General features: G+C 42.5%; 1 protein-coding gene across 9 annotated transcripts in view; it reads left to right on the top strand.

Moving 5' to 3' along the window:
* Nucleotides 1–15,912, top strand: part of LOC309632260 (solute carrier family 23 member 2-like) — a 61,350-nt gene that overhangs the window by 14,923 nt on the left and 30,515 nt on the right. For all 9 annotated transcript variants that reach the window (XR_014246820.1, XM_082399565.1, XM_082399562.1 and 6 more), the window contains exons 4-5: nt 6,586–6,745; nt 14,916–15,097. Coding sequence is in view for 8 of the 9 variants with exons in the window: in XM_082399565.1 (XP_082255691.1) it covers nt 6,586–6,745; nt 14,916–15,097 (342 nt within the window). In the remaining variant the exon portion in view is untranslated. The remainder of the gene's footprint in view (nt 1–6,585; nt 6,746–14,915; nt 15,098–15,912) is intronic.

Here is a 15,912-nt window from a genome sequence, read left to right as displayed (position 1 = left end):
AAAAAAACTCCTCTCCCTCCTTTTTAAACATACACAATACATTATAAATATCATTCCATTTCAATAAACACATTTCCACAATAGCACTTTTAGAAAAATATCACTTAGTATTCCATATTCTAGAGTACATAATATATTCTAGTTTAACCATTTCCTATTAAAGGACATTTAAGTTGTTTTGAGCTTTTCACTATCGTAATAGTGACCAACATAATTCATAATTATGAGAGATATACATCTTATGTGTACTGATAATCATTTATCTAGTTAAAGACAGAGAAAAGACTTGAAGAAATGTTAAAGGTTATTTCTGGGTGGTATACATTGTATAGGAAAGGTATATATTATATGTGTGCTGATAAAGTTTATCTAGTTAAAGATTAAAAAAAGATGAGAACAAAATGTTGATGATTATTTCTGTGTTGTAGAATTAGGGTGATTTATTCTTTATATTTTTATTTACCATTAATTTTTCTTCAGAGTCCATGTGTTTCTTTATAACTGGGAGAAATAAAAAACATTTAAAATTTTTTTTTAGAAAAGTATCAGAATATGTTTTGTGAGCCACACCCTTTGAATCTTTGCGTGAGAGCAAAATTCCAGTAGGCTGCCCATTACCATCTTGGAAGAGGGCTTGAGAGCTAAGGCTCAAGGCTACAGCCTTGAGACAACTTCCTAGATTCTTTGTCACTTCACCTGCTTTTATCTCTGTTTTCCCCAATCTGTTTCTCTGTGGTGGTCAACATTAAAGCCCTTAAAAAAAAAAAAAAAGGACAGTTGTGCTTGTCTTTGGGGCAGATCAGAAAGGAGGACTGGAACAATGAGGGTGGGTGTCAAATGTATACTCAAGGCAGTGGGTAGTGATGGGTTTAAAGAAGGCAGACAAACAGCCTTCCCTTACCAACCAGAGATCTCCCCCTTCTCCCCTTTCTTCTAGGCAGAAGCAAGCACTCTCATCCCTCCAAGCTGATTATTTAGGTATTTTCCACCGTCTCTAATTAATGCACTTCTGTTTTAGGCACTATTGACTGAAGTGCCAATATGGATGACTATGATTTCATTTTCTTTCACAGCCCCTCACTCCCACCACATACAAGCATATTTTCCATCATCCTATTCTCATACCCTCCCAGCATAGGTCAGTACCGAATGTACACATTATAATGGCTGGGATGCTATTCAGAGCTGAATCACAAAGTGATTCCTTTCCTGCCCAACTTTTTGTTTTCCCTGAAATTAGTATCTTTCTTTTTTTAAATATTCTTTGGTTTCTATCTGTTTATTTTTAACTCAGTGATAAACTTCCTGCCTGTTGTCTAAATCTCTTCTTAATAATTTCATCACATCAGGTAGCCTATCAATTTCATCTTCTTGATGAACTACCTCCTGGGGCTCTCTGACTTGCTGAAGTCTGGAACAGTCGCTGTCTGTGCCTAGTATACATTAGATATGTCATCCTGAGATGCCTCTTTACCCTTATTCTGGGAATTCCCTTCATGTCAGTTTTCAAGTCTAGATCTCTTGTTCCCATGTCTTCCTCTTTCTTTGGTGGAACACGAATACGCAGTAGTTTCCTGAGAGAACACATGGGAGGTAAATTCTGTAAGACTCTGCATATGTGAAAATGTCTTGATTCTGTTCTCATACTTGATTGATAGCTTGGCTGGGTATAGAATTTTAGGCTGGAAATAATTTTTTTTTCAAAATTTTGAAAGAATTGTTCCCTTGCCTTCTAGTTTCCAATGTGGTTTTAAGAACTCCAAAGCCTTATGTGACCTTCCCCCTTCTGCTGCAGAATTTTGTACAGGCCCAAGTTGTGCCAAGTCTATTTATCATTTAACTGGGAGAGATCTATTCAGTTATAGTGTCTAACATACAAGATCAACTATGATCATCCTATTGCTAAATCCAATAGACAACTGTTCAACTAGGCTTGACTTTTGAGCTTCCATGTTGGCCTCTGCATCATCCAATTTTAGCAAGAATCTTGCTCAGTCACTGTAGCCAGAATCCCCACCCTCACTCTCTGATTGGTTTCCTCATTCTTCACTATCCACAGGTGATGTCTGTTCACCTTGGCCTGTTTTCAGCAAGAATCCTGTTCTTACCCCTGATGCTTCATCTTAGTAACTTTCCATCCACTGAGCCCCACCCTGCTCCTTGGCTATAAATTCCCACTTTTCCTTGTCACATTGGGAGTTGAGCCTGATCTCTCTCCCTTATTACAAAACCCCGTTGTAGTAGCCTCCCTTGAATGAAGTCTGCCTTAACGTCTTTAACAAGAATCATGTATATCATCTTATGAAGAGTACATGAGAGCTCAGAGAGAAGAGTTGAAGCTTAACTTCCCAATACTTCCAAAAGGTTAGCTGTTTCTGTTTTATGGGCCCAAATGGAACTACTAAGAGACGAGAAAAATTTCCCGCATAAACTCTTGAAGAAGTTTGTTCTTTCCACATGCCCTCTTATCAGCTGTTCTTATAACAAACACACTTTTGCAATTTGGCCCAGTGACTCAGACTTTCTGATCAGGGCTCTGCATTTCCCAGCTGAACCCTGCCACTGGCACCTGCCCCCAGCATCATTTTCCTCATACAGAGACAATGCAGTATTGTCCTACCCACCCTGAAGTACTCTTGGGATAATGATATGAAAATGCTATGTAGTTTTAAAATACTATATAAGCTTAGATGTTCATAGTACCCCCACGGACACATTTCTGTGGCTTTGACAACCTAAAATATCAATCCTATCAAACTTCTAAGAGACATTCCTGAGACTGCAGATTTTGACATTTTACATGCAAGTTGTTGTTTTAAAAGAAAATGGTGGGGAGTTTTCTTCTTCAGACTTGAGTATACAGATGAGATGGTAAAGGGTGAAGGGAAGAGGAAGATGGATAGGGAAGGTCTTAGGAAACAAATCTTAGAGAACCAACCTGCAAGAAATGGGAATGCCAGACAAGAGCTTAAAAAAAAAAGTCCATACTATAACATCTGTTATTTGAGGAAACATTAAGAAAATGTTTTGGTGTACACTACCTTTTCTAGAAGTACCACACATTGCAGAGGGAATAAAAATGAAAATTACTCTATTTATTGAGCTCTTCTCTTTCCCAGGCATTGTGCTAATCACTTACATATATTTTATCTTCACAGCTACTCCTTGGGAGAGTAGTATTATCTTTATTTTGTCAAAGAGGACACTGAGGCTTGCAGAAGCTGGGCAACATGCCTAGGTCACACAACTGATAAGGTAGAGCCAGATTCAAACTCGCCTTTGGTCTACACCATGCTCTTAACTGGTGTTACAGGGCAGTGGTGATAAGTAAGGAAACCCAAGCACTCATGCTTGTTAACTCTAAGACCTTGGGCTCCAAATCCCCTATCTATAAAATGACAAGGCCAGGCTGGATACGCTTCAAATGGCTCTTCTATTTCTAAAATGTTGAGTTTTTAAAATCAACAATCTATGGTTTACAAGAGAAACATTTAAGTCAGAAGGCGTATGTATAATAATAGTGAATCATACTCATGGGAAAATTTTTAAAATAGGAATTACCATCATGCTAGCAGATGAAATTAATTGTGAAATTAAAGCAGCACTGAGATACACATTAAGGTCACCATGAAAGGTAAAAGATACATAAAGCAATGAAAGCCTTGTAGTGATACTGAATGCACACATCTTAAACATGTACCAGGAAAGTGCGTAAAAGAAAAACTAGCAGAAATGCAAGAAATATATGTAGATCTCTCTCCCTGTCTCAAAAAGGTACCAATGAGAAGTTATGAGAAAGAAATGGGAATGCTAACAAAATGAGGTGGGGAGGGGGAGAGGAATGGTTGGAAAATGGGATTGGAAGGTCTGAGTACAGAATAATGAGGGAAGAATTTATGGATACATTGTGTGAATCTAAAGGTAGCACATAAGAGTATTCTCTAGTAAATAAATCGAAAAAATACATCTTGCTCTTGAACATAAAAGGTATTTTTAGCAATTACAAAAACAGAGAGAGAATTCCCTGGAAGTCCAGTGGTTGGGACACAGTGCTTTCACTGTCGTGGCCCGGGGTTCAATCCCTGGTCGGGGAACTAAGATCCTGCAAGCTGTGAGGCGTGACCAAACCAAACAAAACAAAACAGAACAAAACAAAACAAAACAAAACAAAAAGGTAGAGAGTCCATATATCACATTATCCCAACTACATATAATAATCTTGAAAGGAACGTGAACAGAGTTAGAAAAGTGCTGAACTACTTGAAAATTTTGAAGTGCTCCCTTAAAGAAGTTCTAAGTTAGGGATGAATTCCTGCATATAATAACAAAAAACATTTTTTTCAACAAAAATAAAGCTCACCATCATAAAAATTGTTATAAATATATTTTGACAGTATATAAGTTCTATGTAATGAGTAAACAGTTTATAGACAAGGAAAAACATATAAAATCACACGAATGAGTGCACATCTTTTATGACTTAATGAAATGCAAATTAACATTTGTTAGGGTTTCGTTATATGCCTGTTAAACTGAAAAAGTAAAATAAAATAAAATGAGAAAACCCAACGTTCATAGGTTTTTGCAGCACTAGGCTCAGTGCTGGAGAGATGGAAAAGAAAATTAATCTTCCCTGACCTCATGGAACCCAGTAATACTGAAATGGCTGCAGCAATGGTGGAATAGTGATGGTGGAGTGCTTGTAAGCGGAGTCATAAGGTGTTTAAAGAACCCCTGAGAGTTAGTTACTGTAAATGATTAGTTTGTTAGTACAAGCGCTAACCGAGAAATGTGTAACTAGAATATAAGTGGTGTTTTGTCTCAGTCACCATGCTATCCCCAATACCTGGCAACCAGTGCCTCTCACAGAGCAGGTCCTCAATAAATATTTGTTGAATGAATGAAATGTGCATATGGAATTACAGCAAAAAATTAAAACACAAGTCTTGTATTATATACTCTGTACATATGATATGCAAAGATTTCTATGTTCATTTTAAAAGCTCAAAAGGATTTTGCAATGATATAAGTATAGCATGTTTCCCTTCTCTGTCAAGATACTTAGCTTCATAATTTCTATGCATTTTAATTGAAGTATAGTTAATTTACAATGTTGTGTTAGTTTCAAGTATACAGCAAAGTGATTCGGTTATACAAATATATATATATATATATATATATGTATGTGTATATATATATACATATATATATTCTTTTTCAGATTCTTTTCCATTATAGGTTATTATAAGATATTGAGTATAGTTCCCTGTGCTAGTGCTATACAGTAGGTCCTTATTGTTTACCTATTTTATATATATTATTGTGTACATGTTAATTCCAAACTCCTGATTTATCTCCCCCCCATAATTTTTTAATTAAAAACATTATTCACACATACCCATTCCACCACCCATATGTTCCTGCCCTGTGTGTGCCATATATTCCAATCTATTTTGGAGCCTTATGGGTCTAGATTTATGAATCTAGATTACTTGTTCTCAGCCCTGGTTGACATTAGAATCACCTGGAGCTTTAAGCCCTCCCCATGCCTAGCTGCACCCTCTTGACAAGCCCACTAACTCATCTGAGGTTGATGCCCAGGCATTGCTGATTCCTATGTTCAGCCAGGACAAAGGCCACTTAGGCAGCAAAACTTTATATTTTCATTAAGTAAAATGTGTTCAGTCATTCTCAAAAATAACCCTTTAAGCTGTCTTCATGGAATCCTGAGTTCAAAAATAGCCTTCTAGTATTGTTAAGAAAAAGTACCTAAACTGGGTGTGCTATAGTGACAAATGCAAGCACGAGGCCGAGGTCCCTTTGTTCCACCCCCCACCCCAAATTCTAATATGCAGGGCGAAGAGACTAGGTGAGCCTTGATAGCTTCTGACCTTCTAGTAAGAGAGGGTTATTGGAGGTTGACTTATCAGGCTACATTCACCTTGAAGGGAGACAAGTCAGATGGGCACTGCTAGAAGTTCTCGCAGAGGCCAGAGTGAGACACTGACGAGGAGGGAGAAAGACTTGGGTGGGGGACACGCCCTGATAATTGACCTCAAGCCTGTTCAGTCCAAGTGATCAAAAGGAGCCTGAAGGTAGAGGTCTGGGATTGCTGTTCATTTTTGAAGAGGCAAAGGAATCTGGCCACCCAGATTCTAGGCTCTGCATCTCTTGTCAGTGGGGGGAACTCCACACGTGTGAGCTGTGCTTTGATCCTGGGGTCTGTGGAAGATTCTCTGGGACTGAGGAAGACAATGGCACCCACTAAACATGTTCCCTGAGCTCTGTGCTGCCCCCAAATCGTTTCCCAGCACCTGATTCTCTGTTCCTGGGCTTGTATCTCCAGGACTGGGGTTAGGTCTGCTTGTCTTTCCCTCTCCACCTCTCCTACCTGTCCGAAGTCTGGCAGGGTTCATGGGTCTGACTTGGAGCCTCGCAGGAGTTCCCTGTAAACTGAGAACTGCAGGGGTCATATGTTGCCTTGAAACCAAGGTAGGACTTGGGATTAAAAGGCCTCCACTGGGGCCAGTGACAGACCAGCCCTTAAGCAGCTGATTGGTAACTCTCCCCTTTCCCCTCCTCCAGGCTGCCCATTCTCCAGGGAGGAACATTTGCTTTTCTGGCACCCTCCCTGGCCATGCTGTCCCTTCCCACCTGGAAGTGCCCCACGTGGACACTCAATGCCAGCCTGGTGAACACCAGCTCCCCTGAATTCACTGAGGAATGGCAGAAGAGGATCCGAGAGGTATTGGGGTGAGCGGGTGGGGTGAGAGGAATGGAGTGGTCCTCAACAGGGGCTCCTGAGTTGATTCATTTGTTCAACATTCATTGTTCAACTCATTGCTGAGCAAGATTCCAGGCCTTAAGATACTTGGCCCTTGCTTAATTCAGTTTTATCATCCAGGGAAAGAAACTAGTGGCCTTGAAGCAGGCTCTGAAGTTTGGCCATGCTCCAGGTTGGCTTATCTAAACGATAGATAAGGAAGCCAGCGCACAGGATTCTTGGCAGAGAACATAGCCATACCCTCAGGGACAGTAGACCTGATAGCTTCCAGACCCCAACATCCTCACCTGACCTCCTAGGTGAGGGGTCAAGGATGGCCCATGGGTGGGGTACTGTATGAGAGAGTGAAGGTCACTTGAGATTTCTAGGAAGCCCAACCGGCTTCCTCCCAGCTTGACCTTAAATATGTAGGCCTGGAGTGAGGCTAAGGACCACCTCCTCTGGAGCAGGGGCAGTTACATAAGCACCGTATGGTACTGGGTTTCCAGAACAAGGTAGTTTGTGCAGGCATGAATCCAGCTATCACTTAATGTCTTCAGCACTAACTCACTAGAACTGGACCAAGGACATTCCTGAACTCAGGGCTATGGACCTAGAGCAGGGTTTGTCCCCTAGGTATCCTTGGGAGTTAAGCTAAGAAGCCTTAGCCCAGCCAGGGTCCATCCTGCACCCCACCCCGTCCATGTTCAGCATCCTCACAGCCTCATGGCTGCAATAAGGGTCACATCAGCTGTATGTGAAAGACAAAGAAAGAGGGAAGACAGAGGAAACATGCTAACAAGATTCCTATTCTTACCCAGATTTGACCAATGAGAAGGAGTAGAATTGACAAAACACTCCAGTGGGGGGTGAAGGGTGGGGCAGAGGGACAACGGTGTAAGTCCTAAACTGATTCCAAATACCTGAGAACCAGGAGTGCTGATGTTTGGGGGCAGGAGAAGGTGGATGTCGCAGCTCAAGCAGAGAGCAAATTAGCTCTTCTGCTTTTTGGTTATGTGGGACCCTCAGAGGATTGGATGGCACTCACCCACATTGGGTAGGGCCATCTGCTTCATTCAGTTCACCAATTCAAATGCTAGCCTCTTCTGGAAACACCCTTCTAGACACACCCAGAAAAAATGTTTTGTCAGCTATCTGGGCATCCCCCAGCCCAGTCAAGCTGACATATAAAATTCACCATCACTGTATGTTATGTATATGTTCAACTTTAGTAAACACTAGCAAATACATTTGCAAAGTGTATGTTCCAATTTACACTCCCACCAGCAGCATGTGTGAGTTCCAGTTACTCCAAATTCTCACCAACATTTTCTCTTTTTCATTTTAGCTGCTCTGGTCAGTGCATGATGGTAAACGTGTATCATTCTTTTATGATGTTTTTGAATGATTTAGAGTTAACTATAATTGTCTGTCCTCATCTTGTAGGTCTATTTGACCACCTGGGGTCATTTTTGCTCCTATGCTTACCACATTAGCTGGTGACTAGAGGTGAATATCCCAATATAGACTTTGTTATTTATCATTATTTCCATGACTTTCATTTCATTGAGTATCATGTAAATGACCTATGAATTAGTCCATGACCCATTTTAATCTTAAAGTTCAAACAACAGGCCATGTCCTAAATATGCCAGCATCACAGTAGGTACTGGCTCCTTTCACAATGTTCATTCCTCATTGTCCATCCAGTACAGCACAATATACTCTGGGTCTAGTTTTATTAGATGTGTTTCAGTTTGGTAGAATCAACTCTGATGCCAGCATCCCTCATCCCAGATTGAAGACCTGTCTAGAAATATGGCTAAGAAATCATTTTCTTATTTCCAACATTTTAAATGCAACGGGCAAAAGTAGCATTATTCAATACCATAATTTGGTAACTCCAGTTCTTCCTGCCGCCATCTTTCTTTCTGCCCACTGTGAGCCCTTCTTAACCCATTTCCTTGCTCCTGTTGGAAGAGGAGGTGCTGAGTCCTTCTCTTCTAGCCTTTAAATGGTGGGCAGGAAAAGTAACACTGTTAAACTCTCCTTGTGTGTCCTTCCCCAAGGTACTTTCAAATGATTTAATAAGTATATTGTCACTGTAGCCTCTCCACTGGGTAGGATGCATCCTGAAAAACACCAGACTTTCCAATCCGGCCCATAAATACCATCAGAATTCCAACAAGTCAAATTAAATTGATTCTTATTATTCCTATCTTAGGGAACACAACCAAGTCCCTAGTCCTGGGAAAATATGGTTTCTTTACCTTCTCATTTCCCAATTTGTCCTTTACAAACTGCTCCACTGGTGACTCAGTTTAGTGACCCACTTGTAACTTGATCTTACACTATCCTACCCTGCAAGCCTGCCCTTCGTGCCTTTGTCACCCACATTTTGTTGCTTCAAGCACACGTTCTAATTTTGTAATAATTTCACTGCTTTTGGGAAGTGACATGAAATATGAAAAGATCACTCGATACTGTATTTCTTGGTCCATTCCTGTCTTGTTCATGCTGTGAAAAGTGATCCTTGAGCTGTTTGATGTATACGTTGATCTTCATGCTGGTGGGCAATCTGGGTTGCTAGTCTCTTTATTGTAGCCTGAGCCAGGGCTTCAGTGGCAGGATAGGCAAAGCTCAAACCAGAAACACTGTCCATACCAGTTTAAAAAAGTGTTAAAACCTCCCATGCTCTGTGGACTGTCCAGTACAGGCAGCCTGTCAGTTCTGTGATGGGCCATTTATCCTCATATCCTCCCACCAGAGGCACCTGTGCCCATCACTGTTGGCAATCTGGATCATCCTGGGCAACACAAGTGACTTCAGATAGAGATGGAGATTATGTAGTTTGTGAGCCCACATATGCATGGCTTGTGGCCCGAGGTGTCATCTTGTGGCCCCTAATGACTACATTCAAAATCATACTTCCCTCCTCTTTTTAAGACATAGGGGCATCGGGCTTCCCTGGTGGCGCAGTGGTTGAGAATCTGCCTGCCAATGCAGGGGACACGGGTTCGAGCCCTGGTCTGGGAGGATCCCACATGCCGCGGAGCAACTAGGCCCGTGAGCCACAATTACTGAGCCTGCGCATCTGGAGCCTGTGCTCTGCAACAAGAGAGGCTGCGATAGTGAGAGGCCCGCGCACCGCGATGAAGAGTGGCCCCCCACTTGCCGCAACTAGAGAAAGCCCTTGCACAGAGACGAAGACTCAACACAGCCATAAATAAATAAATAAAATTAAAAAAAAAAAAAAAAGACATAGGGGCATCTACGTGAACCACCAGTATGTGAGATTTGACTATAAAGTCCTGTCCCGTAAAAGGTGAAATTTCAGTGGAGCCTCTACGATCACTTGCCAGACCAAACTGCTAGTCCATTGGCCACAGCCCGAGAACCTAGATAATTCTAAAGGGATGACTCTGGGGGCTTATGTGTGTACTGTCAGTCACATCACACACAGCTTGGTCCTGTGGCTGGACTTAGACTTGCCTTCTTTCCTCCATCAAGGTCCTTCTGTTGCAGTGTTACACTCTTTCAGTCTCAGTCTTCCTCAGGTGGGTGAGCAGCACCTTTGGCAAGACTCCAAGCAGTGCTTTTTTTTTTTTTTTATAAATTTATTTATTTATTTATGGCTGCATTGGGTCTTCGTTGCTACGGGCAGGCTTCCTCTGGTTGCGGCGAACAGGGGCTACTCTTCGTGGTGGTGCGCAGACTTCTCATTGCCGTGGCTTCTCTTGTTGTGGAACACAGGCTCTGGGTGCATGGGCTTCAGTAGTTTGGCATGTGGGCTCAGTAGTTGTGGCTCACGGGCTCTAGAGCGCAGGCTCAGTAGTTGTGGCGCACAGGCTCAGTTGCTCCGCGGCATGTGGAATCTTCCCGGACCAGGGCTCGAACCCGTGTCCCCTGCATTGGCAGGCGGATTCTTAACCACTGCGCCACCAGGGAAGTCCCCCCAAGCAGTGATTTTTTTAATTCAAAGACCCACATAGTGGGATCCAAGTCTCTGTTGTTAGAGATAGATTATCCCGTGAGGTAGTGTCCACCCAGGGGAGGGGGACTGTCACTTACTCATGGATCCTGTGAACCCCTCCTTGTGTAAATGCCTTTTCTTTTCCTGAATATAGCGATTTCCCTTTAATCAGCACATTCTGTTGATGATCCCCTTCCTTATTTGCATGTCTTTCTGACATCGCTCAAGGTACCATTGGGATCTCTGATCTTGGAGTTATTTGGTGCCATTCAGTAGTGCTGTAATTCCAAACAGTGCCCAGTAGCAGACTAGTTAGGAATGGTCCTTCAGAGGGAGAGTAGTTGAGTAGCTGCTCTGGGCCGCCTCCGCACCAAATGCCCCACGCAGAGCTGAAGCACCAGGCATCTGCCAGGGTCAGTCCTCATTCAGCGTGGACGGAACCACTGACGCTTCTGACGGCTCAGGAGCACTGTGCTGGTCAGGACACCACTCTGAGACCAGTCTGAGCCATAACTTGTGAATTTCAGCCAGAACCTTCTGCTGATCTTCCCTTTCAAAAGCAGCCTTTCTGCATGTGGCCATGCTCTGGTATACAGTCCAACAGTGCGCCCAGATGTGGACGTACTTCAATGATCTGTCAAGTCCTTGTGCTTCCTTTTTTTCTCAAGGTGGACCCAGAGTTAACAGAGGTTTTTAATGTTTAAAGAACTTTTCCGTGTAGTTCCAGACCAAGATATACCTAAGGATTTCACTTGTGAAGCTGGTGGGCCCTGGATTTTTGCCAGGTCCGTTGGCCAGTCTTCAAATGCTGGGTGCTGTACCACCTATTCCAAAGCAAGATGTATTTCTTCTCCAGTGCAGCCTAGTTTTATCATATCATCAATAGCATGAATCACAAAATACATGTGGTCTGAGGTTTTGGGGGGTTTTGTTTTGTTTTGTTTCTGCTGTCCCCCAGGGAGCCAATACTTGGCTTTCGTAAATCCAAATTAAAACTAAGCAAAGAATAAGAAGTGGATTTTGTCAACGAAAATTTAATTAACTATCAAGTTAAGAAGGAAAAAATGGAATTTTATTCGAGCCAAGCTGAGGATTATAAACCCAGGAAGCAGATTCTCAGGAGGCTCTGGGAACTCTTCCACCTGTTAGAAGTTGAAGCCACGGTCATATACATTTTTGAGACAAAGGATCGAACATCAAAATGACATACTGATATTTTACGTAAAGTTCACCAAGGATACATAGTCCAGACAAGCAGGTACAAAGTGAGCAGCCAGTCACCATGACCCCCTACAGAGCAGGGAGAGAATGCTATTCTTTTAAGAAATTACATTGCTAGCATCAGAAGAAAGAAAAACAATTGATCTTTCCGATTGAGCAGCCCCTCATCTTTGAGGAGCTCTGGTTAATGTGTCATGCAGGTTCACACTGCACATTAGGGAGGGAGGAGGTCCAAACAAACACACAGAGAGAACTTTATGTTGGAGGCCCAAACAAACACACAGAGAGAACTTTATGTTTAATTTTTTTACTTGTCCTGCCTTAAAATATAAATTTTATTTCATCAGTTTCCTTACCCTGCTCTGCTAGATGCCAGGGGCAGGATTTCCCTTCCACTTAGACCTACTGAGAACTATAATTTTTTATGCAAGAATCTCTTGCCTTCGTACTATCCAAGGGGAAAGATCTGACAAGTTAATTTGTCTTTTCTCCTACCTAAGCACTCTGCTGCTTGAATTCTACCTGTGTTCTAATGACATGTCTGCCTCAACACTGCAATGGTCTGAAGCAGTTACTTTGTGTTTTGAGGACACGGTATTAGTAGTGAGAGAGGATGTTTAGGGATGTTTAGGTCATGCTGTGCCTGCACTGAGCACAGGATCCCAAGTTACAGACACAACCATGTTTTTTAAATACATTTACCATTTATTTTTGTGTTTGTGAGTCCTCTAAAGCAGGAGTCAGTAAACTATCGCTCTTGGACCAAATCCAGCCTGTAATCTGTTTTTTTTACTGCCCACCAATTAAGAATGGTTTTTACATTTTAAAAAGTTGTTTAAAGTTATAAAAAGAATATGTGACAGAAACTATATGTGGCCCACAAAACCTAAAATGTTAACTATCTGGCTTTTTACAGAAAAAGTTTGCCAACCCCTGCTCTAAAGCACAAGGCCCAGAGTGGGAGTTCCTCTTGCCCAGATCTAAGACTGTAGCCTCCACTATTTTTTTCCCACATCACCTTCAAGTGTCCAACAGTGAGTGCAAACCCAGAGTCTTATTTGTGGTATTTTAGCTCCATCTGCTGGTCCAGTGTTTTTCACCAGTGCTGTAAACAAGGGAAAGTTCTTTCAAGTTTCAACCTCCTTTTACTAATTGATGGATTGGTTTAATTCACTGAGCCAGCCTATTGGAATTTAAGGTAGAGTTTCCATGTTTCACTGAGTTGAATTTGTTCACACGCATCTCAAGGCTTGAAGCCACTGATGGTTAGCAGTCCAACTCTACGTCACGATACTAGCCACAAATGAAAGTGAGGCAAATATAGGACCAATAGGGGTGTCATTACTTTCTGGGAGATAAGAAGTAATAGAGAGGACAAGTGAGTAATGATTATATTTTTAGAAAGTGGTGGTAGCAGAAAATGTAGAAAACTCTGGGAAGAGATGGCAAGCTCAGTTTTCAACACATAAGACCAACTTAAACTTCACCTTCCAGTATTATGGTGGTTTTAAATTTTTTATATCCTTGTGTATGCTTATGTATATGTGAAATGAATGACAGCAATGATAAAAAGGCTAAGTCGGAGAAATTAGGATTGCTTTGTTACTATAAAGTACTCACGCCACTCATGATGTGGTATAGTGTTATTTGAAAGTGAACTTGGGAGAATTCCCGGGTGGTCCAGTGGTTAGGACTGTGCTTTTACTGCTGAGGCCATGGGTTTGATCCCTGGTTGGGGAACTAAGATCTGCAAGCCACGTGGTGTGGCAAGAAAGAAAAAAAGGGGGGACTTGGATTAGCTGTAAATGTACATTGCAAACTCTAAAGGAAAAAAAAAGGATAATGGTTATGCTAAGAAAGGAGAGGAAAAAAAAAAGCTCAGTTAAAACCACAAAAGGTAGAAAAAGAGTAGAAGACAAAAACAGAAACGAAGAACAAGGGCAACAAATAGAAAATAGTAACGGATATGGTGGATATTAATCCAACTATATCAATAATCACTTTGAACGTCATTGGTCTAAAGGCACAGAGATTGTCAGAGTGGATCAAAACACAAGACCCAACCGTATGTTGTCCAGAAGAAACCGGCTTTAAATATAAAGACACGTGTAGATTAAGAGTAAATGGATGGAGAATATACCACATTAACACTGATCAAAGGAAAGCAGGAGTCAGACTTCTTTCTTTTCAGGAAGAGCAGACTTCAAAGCAAGGAAAATTTTCAAGGGTAAAATGAAGAACATTCATATTAGCAAAGTAAAAAAGGAGAAGTAAAGTAAAACTCAATCAGTCCAATAGATCAGGGGTTGGCAAACTACAACCCATGAGCCAAATCTGGCTCGTTGCCTGTTTTCTGTTTGTTTGTTTGTTTGTTTGTTTGTTTATAGCCCACAAGCTAAAAATGGTTTTATATTTTAAATGGTTGAAAAAAATCAAAAGAAGAATAATACTTTATGACATGTCAAAATTGTACGAAATTCAAATTTCAGTGCCTATCAGTGGAGTTTTATTAGAACACAGTCAAGCTCATTTGTTCCCATCTTGCCTGGAAAAGTTTCAACTGAGCCTGTATGGCCCACAGAGCCTCAACTATTCACTCTCTGGTCCTTTACAGAAAACCTTTGCCAACCTCTGCAATAGAAAGTAGGAAAACAGAGACAAGTAAAGCAACAAGATGTTCAGTACATAACTGGGTGATGCCAGTATTACGAGTCATTACGTTATGACTACGATCAATAGGTAATCTTGAAATTTACTTCCTGGAAAACTTCACATTAGGTGAAAATGTCCAACAGACAGTTGGAAATAGAGGACTGGAGAGAGGAGTGAGGTCCGAGCTCGCCTTCCCTCAGTTCCTCTGGGGTCCAGCTTTGCCCCTGCACTGCCTCTGAAGGTACCACCAATCTGGGTGGCCCTGCCGCAGGCTTCCAGGTGCTGAGCCCCACGCTTCCTCTTCAGCTGCAGGGAGCCATCATGGTTGCTTCCTGTGTCCAGATGCTGGTGGGCTTCTCAGGCCTCATTGGCTTCCTCATGCGCTTCATCGGCCCCTTGACCATTGCTCCGACCATCTCCCTGGTGGCCCTGCCTCTCTTCGATTCTGCGGGCAATGACGCCGGGATCCACTGGGGGATTGCCACCATGTAAGCACCCTCTGGGGAGGGTGGGCCATCTTTGGAGGAAGACTACCCAGTAAGAAGAGTGAGTCCTGGATATTGGCAAACTCTGGTGGTTTACAAATACTTTCACAAACATCACGATACCTTAAAAAGCAGTGAAATGGCTACTTAGAATGTATTATTACTATTTCTTCTGTTATTAGTCCTCACAGACAATAAGTTCATCACAGGCAGGGTATAAACATACTTAGTGCAGTGTTCACAGACAGCTGATTCTACCCGTCCCCTGCCTCCTAGGTTTTCACTGAGCAAATATTGTAAACCTCCAGCACCTGGGAAGGGTGCAAAGACATGGCCTCAGCTCTCAAGCATTTTGTAGTGTAGTGGAGGGATAAGACTTGGGTCCAAGTACCCGTGACACCAGGAGACAGTGATGAGAGTCACAGTGTGCCGGCTCGTTCAGGGGACGGGGTGGTGACAGCCAGCTTGCTGGGGGTGGGGGTGGGGGTGGTGTCAGGAAGGCTTCCCAGAAAAAGAGGCCTTCGGCATTTAAACAGAGCTTTGAAGGGACGCGGGGGTGACCCTGGACGCGCTCATTCACTCTGCCTGTTGTGCTCTGACCACAAGGACCTGCAGGACCACCTGGGAGAGAAGATGGTCTGACTCTGGCCTCACTGGCTTCAGTCTGGATCTGTGCAGCTGCCATGCTTATTTCTCAGGCCCCTGCCCACTGTTCCTCTTCAGCCACCAGCAGCCTCTGAAAGGGGCCCGCCCACCTTTTCAGAACTGGCAGGGTGCTGCCTACATTGCAGAGCAGGGCCTAGATGGGGACCCTCCCA

The sequence above is a fragment of the Balaenoptera borealis genome (genome assembly GCF_965194805.1).
Source record: "Balaenoptera borealis genome assembly, chromosome: 7".
NCBI classification, from domain to species: domain Eukaryota; kingdom Metazoa; phylum Chordata; class Mammalia; order Artiodactyla; family Balaenopteridae; genus Balaenoptera; species Balaenoptera borealis.
The sequence above is the reverse complement of the archived record's forward strand: the minus strand, read 5'-3'. Positions and strand labels throughout refer to the sequence as shown.